Genomic DNA, 26,384 nt, shown 5'->3' with positions numbered 1-26,384 from the left:
GCATGGCTATATGTACAACCTACCCTGTACATTATGGGAGTGACTGGTATATTGAATGATCCACCCAGAATAAATAAGAATTTAATAAAATAAATTTTAATAATTTAATAACAACAAATACGTAGAAGAAACATGTTAAAGCCTTGTGAATTGTGCATTTTTAGTATAATCATACGTGTGCATTGGTGTTCTGCAGCTCTTGAGTAGCCACAAAGTATGTAGCTGAGCAGCAGTGTACCTCTGGGGTTGGCAGCATTAGCAATCCGGTAGTATAAGAAGTGAAAGAAACAGAATTGAAGCTAAATGCAGAACAGGAAAACAGCCACACCCAAAAAAACAACAACTTAAACGTGAGCAATAATTGTACTTCAAGATTAAAAGTAAATAATAATTCAAAATTTGTGTATGGCAGCAGCTTGTACAATACGAGTGTTCAATTCAATTAATATCCAATCAGACACCAGATTACAGTTTAATATATTATTATCGCCTACAAGTTGGCATGTAACTCACATTTTCATAATTGGTTCGGCATTTGGCGTGAACATTTTGCCTGTGGATCGTCTTTTATGAGGTAAGATGACTTTCAATTCGTAATTTTTATCTTTTTTTCATTTCTTCAATCTCGAATGCTGACAATTTAAAGTATTTTGCAGACACGATTTCAAACTATTTTCACGTACATGTATAACATTGATAAAGACAATTCTGTTTAATTCCCATTTCATAAGTTTAACGTTTTACGGGGTTATTATAAAAAGATGCAAATAAATGGCCATGAAATATAATTCCATTTTAAAAGCATTTTCGATTCCGTTTAGCCTTAAGCCTACCTGTTTTTGTTGTTGTTTTTTTAACTCTCTTCAATAAATTTCACTAATTATATTGCTGTCTTCAGTAGACAGCACTCTTTATCAAAATTATTTCTTCCGTTAAAAGTCACTCTCTAACATCTTTCTATCATTTATAAGTAGATGTCCTCTATGGATATGAGAATGCTCACCTCATTATACGATTACGGCATAACTACACAATACCCACCACACCATGGGCACAGCCCCGAGCTGCTTCGAAGGGAATAGCCCCCTCAATTTGATATTTTCTTGTATTTTGACAAATAATCCCCCTATAGTCACATCATAATTTCTTTTACATTTTGGTTCTTGGACAAATGTCTTCAACGAAGCGCCATCTATCTAGAAGTTGGACAAATAATCCCCCTACAGTCACAACATGGCTTTTTGGATTCTGGTATTTGGACAAATAATTTCAGACAGAGAGGGCGTGTTGATTGAAAACAGCCCGACGGTGTTGGTCGGCGTAGACGCAGTGTCTTCAACGAAGCGCCATCTATCTAGTAGTTGGACAAATAATCCCCCTACAGTCACGTCTTAATGTCTTGTATTCTGGTAATTGGACAAATAACCGAACACACTTGTACACAGAGAGGGCGATTTAGCCATAAGGTATTCGCAGTTGAAAACTCATTATTTGAGCAGTCCAAGGTTCCGCACCATGGGCCATTAACCAAGTGCGTCCATGTCCAAATAGGATATGCACGCAATTCTTGGTTTTATGTTGGCGCAGTCGGCGCAGACGTAGTTCTGAATTCGATAGAGGGCTTATAGGTCTTGGTTTTATGTTGGCGCAGTCGGCGTAGACGTAGTTCTGAATTCGATATGGGGCTTTGAAAACAGCATGCTTCTTAACAGGACATAGACACACTTGCGTGTAGGTTTTGACCTCGCCGCAGTCGGCGTGGACATAGTTGAGAATTCGCAGTGTTCCGTAATTAATGGACACACTTGCGTGTAGGTATAGACCTCATAGTTGAGAACTCGCAGTGTTCCTTACTTAAACACAATGCACGACTAAACATAATGTATGAGGGAATGCCTCGTTCTAACAAGAAAGCCCGACTGCGCGTTGGGACGAGAGACCTTATTTTTTGTAATATATTTAGAATCAATCGTATCAAATTTTTAGTTTAGTTGTAAAAACCATAAAAAGAGTCTCAATCAGTCTCATTAATTTTTATCTATTTTGCTGTTTGTTGGTATAAGAACATGTGTAATAGTGCAATGCATCGCAACAAGACCAAACTCATATAATTTGGATTCTATTATCTTTTAGAATTCAGTTTTTCCAAAGCCATAAATTCGCGGGACAATTGTCCCAATTTTAACGTGATAAAATGGACTTTACAATCCATACCCGATGACCCCCCTTTTTTTTTTTTTAGTTGCGGCCGTCCCAATGAACCCCTTTCTTTGGTTGCGGCTACCCATAACCCCATTTTTTCTATAATAGCATCATCAAAATGCAACTAAAAAATGCCGAAACTGTCCAATTTTGCTTCATTTTTTCCAAATTATGCCGAAAGTTTCAAAATTTTGCTACATTTTTTCACAATTTTCTACCCGATGACCCTTTCTTTCAATCTTATACTCGATGACCCCTTTTTTAAAAATATTGCACCCAATGACCCCTTTTTTTATTTTATTTTTACCCAATTACCCCTTAGTTTTAAAAATAACGCTTTGTACCCGATAGGCCCCTTCTTCGCGGCTCCGGTAGGCACATACCCGTCACTTCCAAAGTTGAGTGCCCCCCTGTCCCCGAGGTCCAAGTTGGATATGGTATACAAATGTGACTCAAAGACAGAGATATACACAATTATTGTTAAATTCTTGATGGTTTATTGATAGTAATAACAAAATATACTTACAAAATTGGATGCAAATATAAGTGAGATGATTGTAGTCATACAGTTATATCAAGATTAGAATGTACACGAATTTGTTTGCCTTATTAAGAAATACAGAAAGGTGTACAATAGAGTTGATGATGGTAATCATGGCTATGTGTCATTCATGTTAACTGTGTTTTCTTTTGAAAATATGCAAGCTTCATAAGCATGTAATTGAAGATTCCGCATGTTTTGAAGGTGATAATGATACTTTTTGATAATTTTGGCTATGGAGCACGGGCCCAAAATGGGGAGGATGTATTGCACGTCCCACGGCTGGTACCAGAGGATGAATTAAGCACTTCCCAGCAAGTCTTGCGGTTAGCATCATTACTCGTTGATGGTCGATAAACGTCCCAATAAATCGGACTTAGTCACCGGTCAGTTCTACAGCATAGATATCCATGGCTAACGATGGTTAACTGTGGAAACATGTTAAAGGACATCAAGAAAATTTTTTAAGTTATTTATTTTGAGCTCTTTCGAGACGAGTAATGGATATATTCTGTAGATTTAGGTTTTGTCTGTCACTGCTAATGTGAGGCCGTCGTAGGTCGTACGGGGCTCAAACTCGGTGGGTGGGTGTAGTTCTGTCCTGGCAAGAAGAAGTTTATGTTCGTTAAGTCATCCGACCCCGGGGCCCTTCCAAGGGGTCATTTGAGGTCAAATGACTAAAACTGCCATATGGGCATGAAACTAGGTCCTACGGGACTCAAACTCGGTGGGTGGGTGTAGTTCTGTCCTGGCAAGAAGATGTTCATGTTCGTTAAGTCATCCGACCCCGGGGCCCCCTCCCAGGGGTCATTTGAGGTAAAATGACTAAAAACTGTCATATGGGCATGAAACTAGGTCGTACGGGGCTCAAACTCGGTGGGTGGGTGTAGTTCTGTCCTGTCAAGAAGATGTTTATGTTCGTTTTAAAGTCATCTGACACCGGGGTCCGCTCCCAGGGGTCATCTGAGGTCAAATTACTAAAAAGTGTCGTATGGGCATGAAACTTGGTAGGTACAGTCAACATTTAAAACAACATTTTTTGAAGATCATTTTGGGGTCATCCAAGGTCACCACGGGTCATCTGAGGTCAAATTAGTAAAAACTCATATATGGGCATGAAACTTGGTGGGTACAGTCAACATTTAGAGCCAAATTTTTGGAAGGTCATTTTGGGGTCGCCAGGGGTCATCTGAGGTCAAATTTGTAAAAACTGTCGTATGGACATGTCACCATCAGCCTGGTAATCGCGCCCAGCATTTTGGGGTCATCCAAGGTCACCCAGGGGTCATCTGAGGTCAAATTACTAAAACTGTCGTATGGGCATGAAACTTGGTGGGTACAGTCAACATTTAGAGCCAAATTTTTGGAAGGTCATTTTGGGGTCGCCAGGGGTCATCTGAGGTCAAATTTGTAAAAACTGTCATATGGACATGTCACCATCAGCCTGGTAATCGCGCCCAGCCGAGAACCGCCAAATATGGTAACCGCCTAGTCTATTTTAAAACTGATGCATCAATGACTATGTTCATCATGTCATTATTGTATCATTCTCACATACATTAGGAAATGAATTTGGAGAATAGAGGCCTTGCATGTGACATATCATCCCGTAATTATGGCGGACTACTCAAATGCATTCAACAAAAGCATGATTGCAATCAAATAGGTTGATGACAACATTTGATTGAATGGACTGCACTCCGCCATAACTACGGTGAAGGACACCGGCTCAAATCCTTTGTTTGGAGCCAATCGATAATTTCATGCAGGGCCTCTATACTTTCTGTTAATAAAATACTATGCTGACCTCACACTCCAGTAATTTCAGATCATTGAGCTCAGTAATACATCAAAGAATGTCTTCCAATTCATGAAAACAAATAGATAATCTGCATATCGGATTAAAAGCTTGAGGCATTTCAATTGCAAGGCCCATTACTTATACACCAACAACAACATAGGCCTACAAGTGTATATAATGTAGCATGTGCACACATTATCATGTTGTGGATGGTGAATCAAGCTGCAGTGCCTACCCATTCCCAAATAAATGCAGTGACCAACCGGTGTTCACTCATGATTGACGTACTGATCATTATGTATGATTTAAACTCATAGGTTTTGGCAATTTGGGAGGGGGTGGGTTCAAAATGACCCCATAGGATTATACGGGGTAATAATTTCAAATTGCTCAAATACCCCTTTCAAATATATCAAATTATTTAAATAAATGAATGAATGAATGAATGAATGAATGAATGAATGAATGAATGAATGAATGAATGAATGAATGAATGAATGAATGAATGAATGAATGAATGAATGAATGAATGAATGAATAAATAAATAAATAAATGAAAAAAAATTGAACAAATTGTAGCGTAGCATTAAAATCATAATAACCATTGTTGGCAGGCGGATTCGAACCAACGATATTGACATTACAAGTCTGATCGTGACAAACTACTTGAATTCAAAGACTATGGAAAATCCACTCATATCAACCCTGATGTTTGGAAATGTCTTAGAGCTTTAAAGATCAATTCCATGCCTGTAACTCATAGAGGAAAAGGTCCCAGGATAAGATTCCGCACAGATTCACCAAATGAAGTTGAGCCTGAAAATAACAACGTTAGCCAGGACACCGGGATCTCCACAAGGAAAGATGATAGAAACTGTAAAATAAACAATATTAAAATAAACAATATTGACTCTGACGATGTTTTAAAAACCTTTTCTAAGAAGGGTATTCACATTATCAATCTCAATGCCCGTTCTGTTTGTCCCAAAATGAGTGAATTGAAATTGATTGCATCCAATACTAGAGCCAAAATAATTACTGTCTGTGAAACATGGCTGGATGATTCAGTCACCGATAATGAAATCAACATTCCTAATTTCTCTGTTATCCGTAAGGACCGTAACAAAAATGGCGGCGGTACCTGCATCTACATTCATTCTGATTTGGCATTTAATCCCAGGCCTGATTTAGACATTCCCAAAATGGAAGCTATTTGGACTGAGATTTTGCTACCAAGATGCAAACCTTTTATTGTTGGTTCCTGTTACAGGCCTGAAAAGCATTCACAATTTATCAACAATCTTGAGAATGTCCTTTCAAAATTGCCTGCTGATTCTGAAGTGATTATTTTGGGTGATATGAACATGTGTGCTTTACGTAAAGACCGAGTATACACCAAATATGCTAACATGTTGCACTTGTTTGGACATAAACAACTTATTCATACCCCAACTAGAATCACCCCTACCACAAAGTCTGCTCTTGATCACATTATATGTAATTATGACAATGTAATCAGTCAATATGGTGTGGTAACAATTGGGTTAAGTGATCACTTTTTCACGTACTGTACAAGGAAGTCACCCAAAGCAACATTCAACGAGCATAAAAGAGTTAAAGTAAGATCTTTAAAGAATTACAGCAAGGAATCTTTCATTGATAAGTTGTCTGAATCTGACTGGTCTGAAATATTGTTATGTAACGATGTTGATAGAGCTTGGTCCATGTTTTGTAACATATTCTTGAACACTCTTGACTCTGTTGCTCCTCTAAGGGAAGTTCGGATTAAACAACGCTCTGAAACATGGATGACAAGTGAGATTATTGATAACATCAGAGAAAGAGACTGTTTGCTTGCAAAATTTAATAAAAACAAACATATGTCTGAGTATTATAAAGAGTACTGTAAGTTACGTAATAAAGTCCAAAGAGAGATACGATCTGCTAAACAACAGTACATGTTGCATAAGATTGAGGCAAATAAAATGATTCTAAAAAGCTCTGGAAAAATCTCAAAGAGCTTGGGTACCAAAACAAAACAAAAGACTCTACCAATATGGTTTTAGATATTGATGGTAAAAAGTGTTTTGAGAACAAAGAAGTTGCTAATCATTTCAACAAATTCTTTACTGGAGTTGCTGCCAAACTTGTTGGTGAGCTACCTGAGCCAAGTGGTCTTTATGATGTTAACTCCAACAGGTTCCAAGGCTATTACAGTCATATCAGGAATGGATCCTTTGATCTCCATGAGGTCAGTGAGACCTTTGTCTATGATGAGCTAACCAATCTTAACATCGATAAAAGCACTGGCTTAGATGGCTTGCCGGCTCGTTTTCTGAAAGATGCTGCAGAAGTCATTAAAACTCCAATCACATCTATTATTAATCTCTCTATCAAGACTGAAGTGTTTCCAAGTGAAATGAAAATTGCCAAGGTCAAACCATTATATAAAAAGAAGAGCAGGTTGGAAGTAGGCAACTACAGACCTGTTAGTATTTTGTCTGTGGCCTCCAAAATTTTGGAGAAGGCAGTGTTTGTACAATTTAACAGGTATCTCACGGAAAATAACATCTTATTTAAATTTCAGTCAGGTTTTAGAGGTAAATATTCCACAGACACATGTCTTATCTATCTTCAAGATCATATCAGAAACCAAATCAGTGCTGGTCTGTTTACTGGAATGGTGCTTCTTGACATCCAGAAAGCATTCGACAGTGTTAATCACTCTATTTTATGTCAAAAGCTTACTGCTCTGGGAATGAACTCCACTAAATGGTTTGAGTCATATCTGAATTGCAGATCTCAGATTGTTAATGTTAATGGCTCAGACTCCAACTCTATGGCTTTAACATGCGGAGTTCCACAGGGGAGTATCTTGGGTCCCATTTTGTTCCTTTGTTACGTGAACGACATGCCCAACTGTGTTGATTGTATGCTCCTTCAGTATGCAGACGATAGCGCTCTTTTGGTTGCTGATAAAGATCCGTTGAAAATTGGGCAGCAGCTTAGCAAAAATCTTGAAAGCTGTAACAAATGGCTCATAGATAACAAACTTTCTCTCCACATGGGTAAAACAGAACTCATTCTTTTTGGAACAAAACGTAAATTGAAGAATTGGCAAAATTATTCCATTGAGTGTGAAGGGCAAACAATTCATGCTACTCCCTCAGTCAAATACTTAGGCCTTACTATTGACCAGTGCTTGAATGGTGACGAAATGGGTCTTGGTGTCATAAAAAAAGTAAATTCTAGACTCAAATTTCTTTACAGACAGGCAAAGTTTCTTGATCAAAATATTAAGAAAATTTTATGCTCTGCTCTTGTACTTTGTTTGTTTGATTACTCTATTTCTTCTTGGCATGCTGGCACACATAAGCAGATGAGTAAAAGCCTACAAATTGCTCAAAACAAAGTTATCAGATTTATTTTAAATAAGAATTGCATGTATCATATTACAGAAGATGATTTTAAAGATCTTAATTTCCTTAACATACAAAATAGGGCTAAACAACTCAGGTTGAACCATGTTTTTGATATTTTTAATGAAGTTGGCCCAGACTATCTTAGTTCAAATTTTACCAGAGTTTCAAACGTGCACCAATACAGTACTAGAAACAGTGCTCAAAATTTCCGTGTTCCAAAATCCACTACCATCACTTCTGGCTCTTTTTTATTATAATGCCATTCAGGATTGGGCCAGCTTACCAAGTGCAATCAAATCAATTTCTAATAAACCAAGTTTCAAAAAGTCTGTAAAAACTCATCTTTTTAACCAAATTTAGTTTCTAATGATTTTAATCATGTTTAAAGATTTTATTTTACTTTTAATATTCACTTGTATATATATATATTTCTTTGTATGTTTTATATGTATGTATGCCTTTTGCCCTTCTATGTATAAAGGACCCCTTCGGAAATAAGCCTTTGGGCTTAAAGGGCTATCCTGTGATATCTCCTTGCCTTGTTTTTTGTGTATTATATGTTATTTATCTTAATGCATTTTATATCTTTTCCCTTGTATTGTTGTATGTGCAATATGGAGATACCGAATAAAATCAAATCAAATCAAATCAAACACTGAGCTATGCCATCATCTATATAGTAATGAGGGTCAAGTTTTTAGCGTATACAGTGGTTTGTCTGTGAAAATGCCGCCTTGTGAAATAAATAAATATAAAGTCTCAATTTTTAATTTAAATTTATTTGATAATTTTCTAACCTATATTTTCTTTAGAGCAGGGACAAATATTTCCCCTTTTATCCAATTTGGCCGCTAAATAAGAATCTACTTCTTTTATTACTGATTTAATTCCGCGATTTGTTCCATTCAGCAATATCAAAGATTAATGTCAAGCATCTCACGACAGATATTTAGTTGGCTTAATGGTTTTGCACAGTGCTTTTTAACCGGGAGGTACCGAGATCGATTCCCACCTCTGCCTGAAATTTTTATTCAAGACTGGGAAATAATAACCTGACATTCGCCGCTGACATTCGTACTGCAGAAGCGGAGTTGTAACTTGTTAAACTTTGCTCCTTCCGTAAAAGGGTACATTATTTTGGCACTACATTATTTTTTTTTCCACATTGCTGGTAGGCCCTATTAAATATCAAATGGTCATAATTGGCGGTCACTTCAAATCATCGCCAACTGAACGAGGTTCAGGAATGTACTCTCATTGTTAATTGTTGGTTAATCCACCACTTGAACAGGACTTAACCAAAGCAAACAAAGACTTAAGCTTTTTTACGAATGCTATACATAAGTATAAGCTTATTATCCTCTTCAACAATAGGATTAAAGATTGGCGCTTGACTGGAATTACGTGCTAGTGTCATTGGTTATTGTTAAAAGGCAATAAGGTGTGTAATTGCAATATTTCCTCTGAATAGGAAAGACTCTCTACATCGAACCATGGATGCTGGTGGTTCGAATTAAGCCCGATCCTGACTCCACTTCGCAGCGGTATGCGATGCTGCGATGCTTTTCAAACATCTCAGCATCCCGCGATGAAATTAAAATGTACAGGTGGAGTCAGTATCGGGCTTTAGGAATAAAAACTCAATTCGAAATGATGCGCTTGAGAATTCAACAATATAAATAATGGTAGCTCTATTATGATACACATTAATGATAAAATTCCAAAATATAATACGTTTTCTGTCTTTGCTTGTCACGTGGTAGCGATTATATTTTTAAATAAGTTTCAAATTAAATAACAACAAGACAAGTGGTCGAGTGGTCTAAGGCGCTAGGCTCATAGAGTACTAAGCGTTGCGCCGTGAGTTCGAACCCCGCCTCTGCCAAACTTTAAAAGAAGTAAATTAAAATTTGACTTTTTTAATTTCATATTTGGGAAATGTGACTGGGAGAATTTATGTATGGTGGTGTGGAGTGGTGTGATAGGGCATGTACTTTAACTGGCCGGCGCGGTCCGGTGACTAAGTCTTTATTGGGCGTTTTATCGGCAGTCAACGAGTAATGATAGCTGTGGGGGTGAACATGACACCACTGCCCGCCCACTGCATACACACGTACACGTGCATGGTTCAATTTGAATTTGGACAGATATATTTACAATAAAAACACCTTCAAAAAGTTGGTCGATTTCACATTTTATGTTATCTTATCTACAGAAGGTGTGATTTATCCTTCATGCATACATCACTTTACATCTGAAATCGACCAAGTAATAATGACACACGGACAATTCTTAAACAACATCTTTTGCACAGAGTTCAATGGGATTTGAAAAATATAGTGGCAGTTGAAACTCTAGTGATAACACTTTTACAGTGCATGATGGGCCTTCCTTAAATCATCCTCTGGGCTGGTACGTTCAATCTCAGCCCATTGTCATTCCGAAGCAATAAACATTTGACTTCAACAGGAAGGCCTGTTTCCATTGCTACATTCTTGATGTTCTTATATTAAACGATTGCCGGATTCCGAATGATATTGTTGATTGTAACACATAATAAGTTCTACGTTAAAGCTTTGTTTTACATTACCTAATTACAATTGGGTGAACAATGTGTTCGTATGTTTACTGCGCTCTGTACAAAATAGAAGAATAACATTACATAAAACCCTCCACCACTAAATACTTACAAATTAATACATGAAGAAAATAATATTTAAACTGGACTACTGCCTAACATTTTGTGTCTTGAGCTGTTTAAGGGCTGGGGTATGAACGTTTGGACAGTATTTATTTTGGGACATTAGAGCACATCAGACATATCGAATTGCATTCTGAATACGAAGAATGTCATTCTGATTGCAAATAATTTTGATTTTTGAAATTCGCAATTTAATACACATTTTATGGCAAATCATTAAAATCGATATTTTTGATATTTAACAGTACTTGAAGTAAACTTTATAAATCTGATGATTTATACTTAAAGTGTATGTAGGTGGGATGAAAAGCCGACGATCAATTGAAAATTTTGACCTTTCATATTGAAGATATGGATTTTTTTCCCAAAACACCAAAAAAATAAGGTCTTTTGGGAAAAAAATCCATATCTTCAATATGAAAGGTCAAAATTTTCAATTGACCGTCGGCTTTTCCTCCCTGCTACATACACTTTAAGAATATATCATTAGATTTATATAATTTACTTCGAGGACTGTTATATATCAAAAATTTGAAAAATATCAAATTTTTATAATTTGTCATAAAATTTGTATTATATTGTGATTTTTAAAACTGAAAATTATTTGATATCAGAAAGACATGCTTCGTATTCAGAATGCAATTCGATAGGTCTGAGGTGCTCTCATGTCCCACAAAAATACTGTCGAAACGCAAAAAACGCTCATTTTGGATCCCTTAAGGTGGTAATGCAGGCATTATAAAAGTGCTCTAAACAGATTAATTGAGTAGACCAAAGTACACTGATCAATATACCTTTTCTTTGGAATCAATCGGACATAGGCCTACGGTTTTCAAAATACATCAATTTATATTTTCTTTGTATCGTATTGTCTTTATCAATAATCAATCAAGTCAATAAGCTAAAATGACTGGAGAAGCTCATTAACATATAATTTTTGCCAATAGTTTGCTAAAAATCCATGCATAAATGTTCGGGGTACTTTTATTTTGCATAAATTTGCCCTGAAACTTGGTCAAAGTGTTTCTAATATGTTTTAATGTATTATATAGTGAAGGCCAAGTTCAATAATAAACAACCTGTTTTACATCCGACTTATTCAAAACAAGGTGGAGGAAAGGGCATTTTATTTTTTAGAGCAGAATCGTGAATACCCATAATTATAGTTATTCTAGCATACACTATGTCTGCACAAAAGAGGAGAAATCTTTTTATTTGTTATACTGACATAGGACCCCCTTATTTATCTCAAAACATTCCTAAAGTGTTTCTAGTTTATTAGCAAGGCTATAGGAAGAATATTTGTTTTGTTAAAATAACTGACTTTCACAAAATACAAATTTAATTGAAGAAACCTCAACAAAGGAAACAAAGAAGACGTGAAACATGTTAATTTTGTTTATTTGGCCTAACTTAAGGGCTATATGTTTTACATCCTACAGCATTATCGTTGCTCAACAATGTAAAAACGTTTTTGTAACATTCCTAAAACATTTTTGAAAACTTGGTACAAATCATTCTAAACAGAATGTTATTTTGGAGTTGCAAAAATATTTTGAAAAAAATGTTTGTCCAAGTATTTACAATCACGTTTTAAAAATGTTTTCACGACCTTTATACAACGCGACATTTAAATGTTATTAAAATGTTTTACGTTTTATAACATTCCAAAAACATTTTGAAAACTTGGTACAAATCATTCTAAACAGAATGTTATTTTGGAGTTGAAAAATATTTTGAAAAAAAAATGTTTGTCCAAGTATTTACAATCACGTTTTTAAAATGTTTTCACGACCTTTATATAATGCGACATTGAAATGTTATTAAAATGTTTTACGTTCTTATAACATTCCAAAAACATTTTTGAAAACTTTGTACAAATCATTCTAAACATAATGTTATTTTGGAGTTGAAAAAATATTTTGAAAACGATGTTTGCTTCAAATAATTCGTTTTTATAAATATTTACAAATGAAGGTAAAATGTTTCTAGTAAATGGTTGAAATTTTAAACAATGTTTTTGCTTCCTAAGACTATAAGTAGGGATGACCAATGAACCATCAACTTGATCATGTTGATTAGAACACTCCCATAGACATGCAGGGAGCTCAACTGTGCACTGCTTGCATAGACATTTCTAAATTAATCTCATTCTTTTATTTTTCAATATTTTTCTGTAAAAAATTAAATCAATAGTATCTCGCTATCAGTTGAGCGATATTTAATCCGATCCAACTCATATTTTATTCGTTGCCGTATATATTTTGACGTCACAAAAAGTATTCGAAGCCGAATATTCGCCTTCGAATATTCACTATGAACCGACCCTTACTGTTTCAAAATAGCCCGCGAAAGTCATACAGGTAACTCCGAGGTCATGCATTGAATTGTTTTGAATGAGCAATACTACAGGAACCAGCACCTTTTGTTAGAAGTCACACATGAGCATGATGAGTGAAGTGGATAACCTCTATTGTTGTGAATGAGTCAATGACCTTCAATGACAATTAAGATTTTGTTTGCATACACCTACTAATTGGTCATATAAACCCAATAACATTGAAATTTTTGGTTGTGAAAACAAAAGTTCACCTGGACTTAGTGCAATTTTGATTTTGTGCCATATCGGCTATCTTGGATGATTTTTGGCAAATATTCTCTAAATGCATGATTTCAATGCCTCGGTTTGAAAAAATAATTGATGCCATTGACTAGTAAAGTGCCATTTCATAAGAAACCCTTTGATACTTTCACAATATGCTTGTTTCATGTTTGCATATATATGTTAAAATAAAGAAATATAAAGGCAAATATATGCTTATGCCAATTTTGCTCCCAATTGCTATTTTTGGACCTTGTCATTTTATTTCGTTCCAATGACCGGTCAGAATGGGAAACTTTGAAAATTCATAATTCGAAAAGTTTTGACCGATTTTGACCATTTAACCACCAAAATACTTCTATTGATGCGTTCTATCCAGAAAACAATCTTTTGTAGCAATAGGGACAACATGAAAATTTGATGGTTATCCCTACTATAAGACTGATGTATTTATTATCAATATCATGCCTTATACTCTGTTTGACCAAACTTCCTATTCAATCATGAGATGGAAATTTGTTTTTTAAGATGTATCCGTGAGTTGTATAACACTTTCAATTTTCATTTCATCACGCTCTAAAACAAACGATTTCTTATGTATTACTTTGTTTCGTGATGAAAATCGCGATGTTTTATTTCATCACTCACGAAAAATTGATTTCTTATGTATTACTTTGTTTCGTGATGAAAACCGTGATGTTTTATTTCATCATCACGCTCTAAAACAAACGATTTCTTATGCATTATATTTGTTTTGTGATGAAAATCGTGATGTTTTATTTCATCACGCTCTAAACAATAATTATAGTTACATGCATTTTAAGAAAAAAATCTTATTAAAACAGTATGTTGTTTAGAAAAAATGTAGAAAGTGATGATGATGATGATGATGATGATGATGATGATGATGATGATGATGATGATGATGAGGATGATGATGATGTCTCCAAAAGTGTCCCGGGGTTTTTTTCTTGCCCTAAATCGTGCGTATATCTATAAAATAAGGCACTTCAATAATCAATAATCAGTCCCGCGACGGTCTCCGCTAACTAGCTACTAACTTGGGTTATGGGCGCTGATTTTCATGTTCACTGTCACTTACTCATCAGCGAAGTACGACCCTTTGTCAATCACCTTCAGTACCCCATTTTGGCATACTATATAAGAAACTCATCATGATGATCGAACAGAGAGTACTTTAAATGTAGCTTGTACCGTTTTCGTGTGGCATTCTTCAGAAGTGAGCGGTCCGTTTACCAAAATTTTCGGTCAAATCTCCATTCAATTAACACGGGAGTTGGCTAGCTATGCCTTGCCCTCACTCACTATTTTACCAAAGTACCAAATTTCTGAACATCTAACCTATAGCTGTAATTTTAGGTCATGTACTTTTAATATTGGCCGGTTAACCCTAACCCTACCACAATATACTGCCGGCCATTTTGAAAAAGTCCACTGAACCAATGTAGATACATTTTATGCAAAAAAACCGGCAAAAAAGCTTTCCGGATTCGGTTTCAGCAGCCAAAATGGCTATAGAATCCACTCGTCTAATAAATGATTTGCAAAAATGCTATCATTTGCCCAGGTACGGTATTGTGCAAAATTTTACTAAACAGCAGAGTAAAATCTTTCCCTTACTCAACACCGGGTAATTTTACTCAATTCATGTGATGTTTGGTTTATAATGTGATTTTTGGTTTACATTGTGATATTTTGGTTTAAAATGTGATTTTGATCAAAAATTAGTTTTTGGTCTAAAATGTTCTTTTTGATCAATAATTTGATTTTTTTGTTGGTCAAAATCAAAATGTGACTTTTGGTCAAAATTAATGTGATTTTTGGGTTGGAAGGTGTTTTTGGTCAAAAATGTGATTTTTTTTGGCATGTATGATTTGTTTTCCTTTTCTAAAACATCTTGTTTTAAAATTGGGAAACAAATGATAATGACGTAGATATTCATTTGTTTTATACACATTACCCACCTAAAAAATGCGGACAGTCCTATATTGCATAATATGTATTTCGATTGAACATCTGCATTTTGTACCATTCAAAGAACAGTAGTTTTAGCTAGTAGTAGCTATACAGTTAATATTGATGAGAATTTCAATAATATGATATTGGAATTAAATTCATAGTCCCTCTTTAAAAATAAAATGTTATCAATTTCAGACAATTGAGGCCGATTTAAGGAAAGTTAAAATGAGAAAGAATCCTCACTTTGCAGTTTTTTATGTTTCTTATTATTTTGTGATGATAAAAGTAAGGATATTTTAACACTTTAGAAATTTCTCGTTTGTTTTGTTTCTTATTACTTTGAAGTAAGGAATTTTTGTATTACTTTGGAAATTTTTCACTTGTTATCATCATGTTTTGTGATGACAACAGTGAGAATTATTTTCATCATTTCGCCAACTTCTCATTTGTTATGTTTAACGTTTCTTATTATTTTGTGAGGAAAAAGTGAGGATTTTTTATCACTTTGGAATGTTTTCATTTGTTATATTTCTTATTATTTTGTGATGAAAAAGTTGTTCATTACGACGCCAATTTTTCATTCATTTTTTAAATTATTTTGTGATGAGATACGTGAGGATTTCTATCACATTCGAAATATAATTAGATATGGCACGATTTGGGGAGAAATTTTGGCACCTATTTTTTTGACATCATAATAATTCATCACTTTTTTCATCACTTTAAAAACAATATTACAAAATGCAATCAAACAATATCAAGGCATGGAATAATAATATTAAATTTCTCAATCCATGGGCTTAAAGCAACATTGTACATTATACAGAAAATTAAAAAAAAAATCCGAAGTAATTTCAAAATCTTTTTTCCATACAAAATAATGTGAAACGTAACAAATGAAAAATTTGCGAAGTGATGAAAAAATCCTCACTTTTGTCATCACAAAATGATAGAAAACATTAAAAATCAAAATATAAAAGTAGTAAAAATCCTTACTTTTTTTTCACCAGAAAAATATAAGAAACATAATAAATAAAAAATTTGCAAAGTTATGACAAAATTCTCACTTTTTTCCTCACAAAATATTAAAAGACATAAAAAATTCAAAATGTGCAAAGTGATGAAAAACTATCACTTTTCCTCACAAACTATAAATAAGAAACATAACATTAACAAATGAAAAAATTACAAAGTGATAAAAAATCCTCACTTTTTTCCTCAAAAAATATTAATAAGAAACATACCAAATGAAAATATTACAAAGTGATAAAAATTTCGGGTTGGTACAATTTGTGACCCTAACTTCTCATACCCGACTTTTCAACCTAAAATTTTCAGCCAATATGGTAGGCCTACATATTTTCTAATGATTTAAGCAAAATATTTTTTTTTTTTTTTCAAAAACCCAACTTAACTAAATAACAAAAACTGATGCTAAACTTAAAATGTGTATCCATTATTTAAATTCAATCAATCCCGGAAATTAAGCATGTTATTAAAACCCTAAGCCACGATGGGTAGATTTGTTTTTGATTACCCAGATCAGCTATAATGCGTATGCGTAGCAAAAGCCAACTATAACATATTATTATAAAGGTACTGCATGGAGGTGAGGTTTATGACCAAGAAATGTAAATATTGACTTTCCCTCTGTGTGTGCCATCACATGAACAATTACGTAATCGTATTGACTTTTGTTGAACCATGGTTGAACTTGTTAAAAGGTCAGTGAACTCATCATCACTCCTGCCAGAGACCATTATCTCGGGGTGCCCTGTGCAAGGCAACATGATTCAGCTTTGGCCCTTCAGATCTGTAACCTAACTTTTCCAAGCTGTCCCAAAAAATCTCTTTTCCCGTGAAAATTTGCTATCAATGCTAAAATGCGAAGGGGGATACCGGAGCCAGGGACCAAAATTTCCACATCGCCTCGTTCAACTTCAACTAAAAAACATTAATTACCAGGACAAATTCGCGCGAAAAAATTGCAATGAACAAAATAATCATGTGCCATAAAATCGTGCCAAAGCCCACCCCTATAGCCAAAGTCATCCTTAAAGAACTAATATCACTTTCAAAACATACTGAATCTTCAATTATTAGGGGGGCTGAAAAATATGTAGGGGGGTTATAAAATTTTGGAGTTCTGAATATAGGGGATTCAAAAGATTTGGGTGTATGAACAGGGGTGTTAAAAAGTTTTTGTGCACTTAGAGGGGGGGGGGGGGGCTGTATAAACTTTAGCAACATTAGTCCTGAAGCAAAAAATAAAGAATAGCCTGCAATATTTTCGTAAATGTTCCAGTATTAAAAACCAAAACAAAAGTTCATTCCAGATAAGGGTATTTATTTGATACAGTTAACATAATTTAACTACGTCCACGCCTAAACGCAAAACCTGCTATTTTGAACTACGTCTGCGCCGACTGCGCCGACATAAAAACCAAGACCTACGGTCCAAACACTGCATGTAGCAGCAAAACACTCAAACACTTCTGGTATCAAACACAAAACAACATACTCCCAATTCAACTTCAACGGGGACAAATCCCCTCCAACACTGCGTCCATGCCCCATTTATAAAATCACCCATTTTAATTACGACCACACCCAAAGCCCAAACATGCTAAATTTCGACTACGTCTGCGCCGACATTAAACCAGGACCTATACTTTGTCCAATTTACATGTACCAACAACAAATTCAAACACTATCAAACACAAAACAACATCTTGTAGGCCTACTCCTTCAACGCCATTGGGGGACAAATCCCCCCCCGCAATACTGCGTCCACGCTCCATTTTTAAAATCACCACTTTTAACTACGTCCACGCCCACATTCACACACAATTTAACATATTATACTAATTCAACATCATGGGCACAAATCCCCCAAACACTATGTCCCATTCATAAAATCGCCAATTTTATCCACGTCCAAGCCCAAAGCCCAAACCTGTTAATTTTCAGCTACGTCTGCGCCGACTACGCCGACATAAAAACTAGACATAGAATTTGTCCTAGTAGGCCTATACATGTACCAACAACTAATTCAAATACAATCACACAAACAAATACCACATCTTGAACTCCTTCAACGGTATAACGGGGACAAATCCCCCCGCAATACCACGTCCACGCCCCATTTATAAAAACCTGTCAATTTTCAACTACGTCTGCGCCGACTGCGCCTGGTTAAAACCGACACCTATAGGGCCTATAGGCCTACTCCCGAGTAGTACCAGCAAACATACTTCCTTTGTTTCAACTGCAACTTAAATAATGCATCTACGCTGCATTGATCAACCCGCCAATTTAAACTGCGTCCACGTCAAACGCCAACTCTGTCGGTTTTTCGACTACGTCTGCGCCAACTGCGCCCACAAAAAAACCAAGACCTATACTTTGTCTCCAGAATAACACACTCACAACATTACCATACACAAATCATTAAAACAGAATACCCCACTCAAGCACAAAACACCCTATTCCAATACATACAAACATGTTACAACTTTATACAACTATACCCCCGAGAGGGGTATTCTGTAGTTACTCCACGATTACTATAATTATTCAGAAAATGGCTCTTTCAGCGAAATTACTATGTTCAGTTATCACTCTTTTTAGCGTGACTTCCGGATGGATACATAGTACCGTTTTGTAAAATCATTTAGTAGTTTGCGCGGTCATTTAAAATGATGAGTTAAAGAATCGCATAGAAACGTTTGCACAATATTTTTGTGGGACCTGAAAGCACATCAAACATTCTGAATACAAGGAAATGTCCTTCTGATATCAAATAATTTTGATTTTTTTTTGAAATTCGCGATATATAAAAATAAATACAAATTTTATGGCAAATTATTAGAATTTGACATTTTTGATATTTAACAGTCCTCGCAGTAAACTTATTAAATCTAATGATATGTACTTTTAAAGTGTATGTAGCTGGGATGAAAAGCAGACTATCAATTGAAAATTTAGACTTTTCATATTTAATATATACGTTTTTTTGCCCAAAAGACCTACATTTTTTGGTGTTTTTGGGAACAAATCTATATTTTCAAAATGAAAGGTCAAAATTTCATATGATGGACGGCTTTTCATCCCAGCTATACATTTTAAGTACATATCATTAGATTTAGCTATTAAATTTCAAAAAAATTACTTTTTAATCATTTGCCATAAATGTGTACGGTATTATATCGCAAATTAAAAAAATCGAAATTATTTGATATCAGAAGGACATTCCTAGTTTTTATCGAATTGCATTTTGAAAACTAGAATTTGTGAGTAATTGACAACTTTATGCGATTCTATCGCAGTTAAACTTAAATAAAACACATAATAAACCAAAATATAACACTTAAAAAACAAACAAAAAACGCGACTGTGTTTTTTTAGATTTTTAGGTCGGTCGATAAGGGCAAGTCAATTTATTTTTTAAGTCTAAAAATTATATGATTTACACTTTAATTGAGTGAAAATATCTATTACACTGCTGTCTTCGGTAGATAGCATTATATCAGATTGCTACCTTCAACAACCAGCGCTCTTCATTAGATTGCAGTTGATGGCGCTCTATTAGATTATTGTCTTCAGTAGATAGCACTCTTGATGTCTTCAGTAGATAGTGTTCTATTAGACTGCTGGCTTTGATTTTTGATTTGTGAAATCTTTATTGAGGGGTTTAAACTACTTCAGTGGCTAGCACTGCTTTCCAAGCAGGCCCTCATACAATGATATTTACAGGATATTACTCTATTAGATTGCTATATTCAACAACTAGTGCTCCTTATGATTATATTGCTGTCTTCTGTAGCCCCCTTTATTACTATTACGAGTAGATAGCACTTTATTGAATCGCTACCTTAAATAACTAGAGCTCTTTATTAGAATGTTGTCTTCAGTAGCACACTATTAGATCGTACCTTCAACTACGGCTCTTCATAGATTGCTGTAGCACCCTTTATTACTGTCACTAGCAGATAGCACTCTATTAGATCGCTACCTTCAGCAACGAGAGCTCTTTAGAATGCTGTTTCAGTATTATAATAGCGCCCTTTTATCCTAGCTCTTTATTACTGTCAATATCAGATAGCACTGTTTGAGATCGCCACATTCAAGCTCTTTGTTAGATTGCTGTCTTCAGTAGCGCCCTTTATTACTGTCACTAGCAGATAGCATTCTATAGATGATACCTTCAACAACTACGGCTCTTCATAGATTGCTGTCTTCAGTAGCGCTCTTTATTACTGTCACTAGCAGATATCACTCTATTAGATCGCTACCTTCAGCAAATAGAGCTCTTTATTAGAATGCTGTTTCAGTGTAGTAGCGCCATTTCAGCCCCTTTATTATTGCCACTATCAGATAGCATTGTTTGAGATCGCCACATTCAACAACTACCGTATCATGGTATAGCTCTTTGTTAGATTGCTGTCTTCAGTTGCGCCCTTTATTACTGTCACTAGCAGATAGCACTCTATTACAACGCTACCTTCAACAGCCAGCGCTCTTTATTCAGTAGCGCCCTTTATTACTCCCACAAGCAAATAGCATTCTATAGATGATACCTTCAACAACTACGGCTCTTCATATATTGTTGTCTTCAGTAGCACCCTTTATTACTGTCACTAGCAGATAGCACTCTATTATATAGATCGCTACCTTCAGCAAATAGAGCTCTTTATTAGAATGCTGTCTTCAGTATATAGTATCAGATATCACTGTTTGACTTTGAGATCGCCACATTCAACAACTAGAGCTCTTTATTAAATTGCTGTTTTCAGTAGCGCCCTTTATTACTGTCAGTCCCAGATAGCACTCTATTAGATCGCTACCTTCAACAACCATGGTTCCGCACTTTATTGCTGTCTTCAGAAGCGCCCTTTATTACTGTCATTAGCAGATAGCATTCTATTACATCGCCACCTTCAACAACTATGGTGTCTCGTTAGATTGTTGTCTTCGGTAGCGCCCTTTATTACTGTCACTAGCAGATAGCACTCTATTAGATCGCTACCTTCAACAGGGCTCTTCATTAGATTGCTGTCTTCAGTAGCGCCCTTTATTAATGTCGCCATTAGTTAGCACTCTTTAAGATTTCTGTTAGCACTCTATTCATGATATTTGTTGACGTCGTCCTTATGTTTTACATTGCTGACACCAGTAGATGTTGCTTTGTTATCTTCAGTAGATAACGCTATATACTGTTTTCAGTAGACAGCGATCTGATAGATTGCTGTCTTCAGTAAATGTCTAGCTTGTTATCTATACTTAATTATCTATTTTACTTCAGTATAATGACACGCTTTAATATAATGCTGTGAGAATGTTTTTGTGGTCTGCAAATCTTCACTTTTATTAAAGCGGTTTTGATAATTCAAAATTTAATTAATAGTTTCAACTCTATTTATCCGTAACTTTGGCCATGATCTTCGGTACATCCAATCAATACAATTTAGGTAGATTTGATTTCTAGACTAGAAATCAAGTAATATCTTAACGAAATAAATTAAGATAACATTATATTCTTCAAAATAAGGATCTTAAACTACTTGAATTGTTGCACTGACACAAAGTGGGTGAAATCAAAAAAAGTAAATAAGCGTGTCATTTGTTGAACTTGTTGAATGTTTTTTTTTTTAAATTATTTGTCAACTTGCAAGCTGACACTGCGCAAAATTAATCTAGAGATACACTTATTAACTAATATACCATGCAAGCTGTTACTGACACGAGTATGGAACATTATTATGATTTTCTTTGACATACATGACGTTAGTCATTAGTGGGAGGGAACTTGTGACTCGTTCCTGCTTTTGCGGATTGTTCCAGACACAGTCGTAGACCCCACAAACATACAAATCAAAACTATATAAAGACTGTAATCAGCTTTAGAAATAAGACAGACATGTCCTTAAGGGGGTACTACACCATTGCATTTTTTTTGTGCATTTTTTTGCATTTTGTGAAGAAATGAGAAAAAAATTGGACAAAGTAGTATGCAAAATGAAGGGGCAAATCTTCTCGTTCTATTGGTGGCATCGGTATCAATGTAGCTTACATGCTTTTACAGGTACGTAGAAGCCAAAAGGTGGTACATCACCGATGTTTTAAATTCACTTCATTTTGGAAAGCTTACTATAAACGGATTTCGTTAAAATTTTGGATACATGTTGCTAACACATTAGAGAAATAATGATGATATGTAAAATGGGAATAAGTGGTTTTTGATAATTCATGAACTTGGTTATTCTTACTGCCCACACCTATCAACAAACGAACTGGTTAAAATGCTTTTATTTTCAATATTTTGTATTTTTAACTAGCGACATTATTTCACTGAAACCTAATTAAGCCATAGGTAAAAAGTATCCACAACCAAACTGCAGTTATGTTGAAAAAAATTGCATTTCTCTTCACCTATACCATCAGATTAGGTAGTTTTTCGTAAGCTTCATTTTTGTGATTTTGGTACCAAAAATGGATTGGTTTGTCCAATCCATTTCAACTAGACAGTCTAAATTGTACTCACCATTTACATCCATTCCCAAGAAATGTTATTCTGTCCATCATAGCATTATATATCCAGTAAAAAGACAAACTAGACCAAATATCAAAATTGATGCCTCATTACAGCTATGTTGATATATCACATGTATTTCAAAATGGTTGCCTGAATTTGACCCCAACCAGGTAATTATAACCTGACCTATGATGACCTATAACCTTATAGAAATCTCTTTTCCGAACAGCACATGATAGAGGCTATTTAGTATTAAATTTGCTATACCGTTCATTGAGGAAGAGATATAGCATGCCTAGTTAATCACAGTCTGAAGGTGGTATAATAAAGATATAATTTATTCTATTCAAGTACTACTTGAATAGAATAAATTATGTTTTGTTATGAGTGAGGCACACATACTGAGTTACTATAATCCCATAGTAACAGGTAAACAAAAAAAAGTATATAGGGCAAAAATGATATACTAAAATGGTTTAAAAGCACTTTGTAGGTAGAGATATTTCATAAGTTCAGGACATGAGGTGATGAACATATTTATGTACTTCATAGATTTGCAAGAAAAAAAAGAAGAGGGGTACTGATGAAAATCAGGGTATTATTCCCCCTTAAGCCCAATTGCCCGTGAAAATTGACAAAGGCCCCGTAGATTTTTAGACAAAAAGGAAAGGGAAAAAATGTACATAAAATCACCATAAAAAATTACTACGAGCCGTATAATGTCAATTTTAACTTTAAAATCAGGACCGTAAAAATTGACTGGATCCATAATGATACCCAAGTGCCCGAATGGTCCTTGCAAATGTAGACTTATTTATAACACAATCAAGATTTAAGACGTAGAAGCTCCTGAATATAGAATGATTTCTGTAACATTGTCGTAATCTTAACTTGGGAAAAAGTAGTTAATTTGATACTAATGATTTGTATTTGTATTGTCGTTTGTTTTAGGTTAGACAAAATGGCGATCTGCAGATTAGTTGTCATTATTGGCGTCTTCATCGCCCTTTTCGATTGTGGTCATTCTCGAGTTTTTTTGGGAGGCTATAAACAAGCAGCAATGATCCAAAAGGCAGCCAATAGTATGCCAAAGCGATCTGCACATGTCGTAAGTAAACGATTCTCAACGAGTGGGAACTCTCCAAATTTCGGAAAGAGCAAGGTTTCTGTTGCTAATGACGCAGCAGTGCCGTCACGGTCTCGTCGTGTTCCAGAATCACCGGGCTTAGCAGAAGCAATTGTGAATCGATTGGCGAACAGTTTAGACGATAAGGAACTCATTGCACGCCGTGGTGGGTCATATTCTGCGTCAAAATTTCTTAGCAAGCTGTTAAATGACAAGCCTGCTGAAACAGCGCAAGAAAATGCAGATGTGAAAGAGACTGCCAGCGCGGACGAGGCTGACAACGAACCCGATGTGAGTTACGCTGATCTTAAAGACGCAATTAGTAAGATCCTTGCCATGCTAACTAATAAAGACGAAGAAACCAGCGAAGGTGATTCATCTGGAGCTGATGAGATGAGGCGAATGCTTCGAAGTGGTCTTCAGAAGATGAGTGAAGTCGAGGATCAATCTCCTGTCGACAAGTTGAAGAGTCTCCTAGCTGCTTTGGAAGAACATCATGACAGGAAGAAACGCCAGGCAGCGTCTGATAAAGCACTGAAGGCAGCACGCGAGTCCAATCTTTTTATATCTGGTCATTACTCACCACTCGGAAAGCAGGCAGCTGAGGAAGGCCAGGGTAGCTCTGTTATGAAGAGGTCACCAGACGTCAAAAGCAAGAAGAGCCACATCCGTCGCAGGCGATATGTACCGATTGCTAAGCGACACAGTCGTTCTGTTAAGCACATCATTCCTGCACTTTAGAAGGATGTTATAACTACAATATACAGCTTTTCAGACACAAACGTCATTTAGAGAAAAGCTAACAGTTATCTTCTTTCACTGAAAAATAATTTACGAAATGATTTGCCAAAATATGGAAGTGATAAGCAAGTGGTGTTGTATTTAAAATACGATGTGATTATAATCATCCAAAAATCAAGTCAAATTAAGAGCGGCTTAATCGCGCTGTTGGTTTAATTAGATAGTATAGACTACATATAATAGGGGAAATATTTTGAAAACATAATTCGTTACATGATAAGATATACATACGATCAGAATAAATTTCATTATTTTCTATTCAATTATGTTTTTTTTAAATGTATTTTCTTATTGGGAGCATGTAGCCTATATATCTGTAATGTTTACACATGTTACAAATTACACCTTTAAATTGGGATCAGTAAATTTAGTCAGAAAATTCAATATAACTCTCATATGGAGATGGAACTCGTGTTAGTTCAGATTTAAGGGGTAGAAAACCTTCCCGACAGTTATTACTAATAGTATGATCATTTTGTGGAATGAGACTTTTTGAAAAAAATCATATATTTATCGTATATTATATGCCCCACTGCATTCATTTGACTTCCACAAACTTCATAAAAAAATATGAGCCCCAGCAAGCACACGTTTTACAGAAAAGGTTTAAGGGCTGGGGTAGCAACGTTTGGACAGTATTTTGTGGCACATCGGACGTATCGAATTGCATTCTGAATACGAAGAATGTCCTTCTGATATCAAATAATTTAGATTTTTTGAAATTCACGATATAATACACATTTTATGGCAAATGATTAAAAAGCTTTATAAATCTAATGATATGTACTTAAAGTGTATTTACCTGGGATGAAAAGCCGACAATCAAATGAAAATTTTGACCTTTCGTATTGATGATATATGGATTTTTCAAAACACCAGAATGTTAGGTCTTTTTGGGAAGAAAACGTATATGAAAGGTCAAAATTTTCAATTGATCGTCGGCTTTTCATCCCAACTACATACACTTAAAGTACATATTATTAGATTGATAAAGTTTACTTCGAGAATGGTTAAATATCAAATATTTAAAAAATATAACTTTTAATCATTTGCCATAAAATTTGTATTTTTTCGCGAATTTCAAAAAATCAAAAACTATTTGATATCAGAAGGACATTCTTCGTATTCAGAATGTAATTCGATATGCATGATGTGCTCTTATGTCCCACAGAATACTGTGCAAACGTTGTTACCAGAGCCGTTTATATAAAGGGTATCAAATGTTTAATAACATTCTTAAAACATTCATGTAAACGTGATGCAAAACATCGAACTGAATGACATTTAACTTGCAAAAACGTCTTCATCATCATTTACGAACGAAATACAAGAATATTATTGCGATATATAAAAATATTTGTCGACGTTTCGTTTTAGTTTGTGTAGAGTGAATGGTGCTTTCGACTACCACGGTCATATGCACCATTAGCTACAATCTTCGAAAAAAGTACTCGGAACGCTTGACACACTGTCGAATTCCGTGCAGAATTTCTTATGATCATGGAAATGACGTATATTGTGTTTGGGAACAAACATGACATCTACAACAATGATTTACCCTTCCCCTCTCCCCATCAATCAATGTTGGAACACATTGGGAAACCGCGATTGGCATTTCTCAACATTGCACGGGGGAGAGGAGGGACAGTTTTTCGTTATTTACACGCAAGCGTT

At 35.2% G+C, this 26,384-nt stretch overlaps 1 protein-coding gene across 1 annotated transcript; it reads left to right on the top strand.

Annotated features, from left to right (window-relative positions):
• The first annotated feature begins 496 nt into the window (after window positions 1–496).
• Window positions 497–25,442, top strand: LOC140154237 (uncharacterized). The gene is made up of 2 exons (XM_072176831.1): window positions 497–574; window positions 23,735–25,442. The coding sequence occupies exons 1-2, from the start codon at window positions 570–572 to the stop codon at window positions 24,648–24,650; spliced, it is 921 nt and encodes a 306-aa protein (XP_072032932.1). The 5' UTR covers window positions 497–569; the 3' UTR covers window positions 24,651–25,442.
• Window positions 25,443–26,384: the final 942 nt, after the last annotated feature.

The sequence above is a fragment of the Amphiura filiformis genome, chromosome 6 (assembly GCF_039555335.1).
Source record: "Amphiura filiformis chromosome 6, Afil_fr2py, whole genome shotgun sequence".
Taxonomy (NCBI): domain Eukaryota; kingdom Metazoa; phylum Echinodermata; class Ophiuroidea; order Amphilepidida; family Amphiuridae; genus Amphiura; species Amphiura filiformis.
Note: the sequence above shows the minus strand (reverse complement) of the source record. Positions and strands in the feature narration are given on the sequence as shown.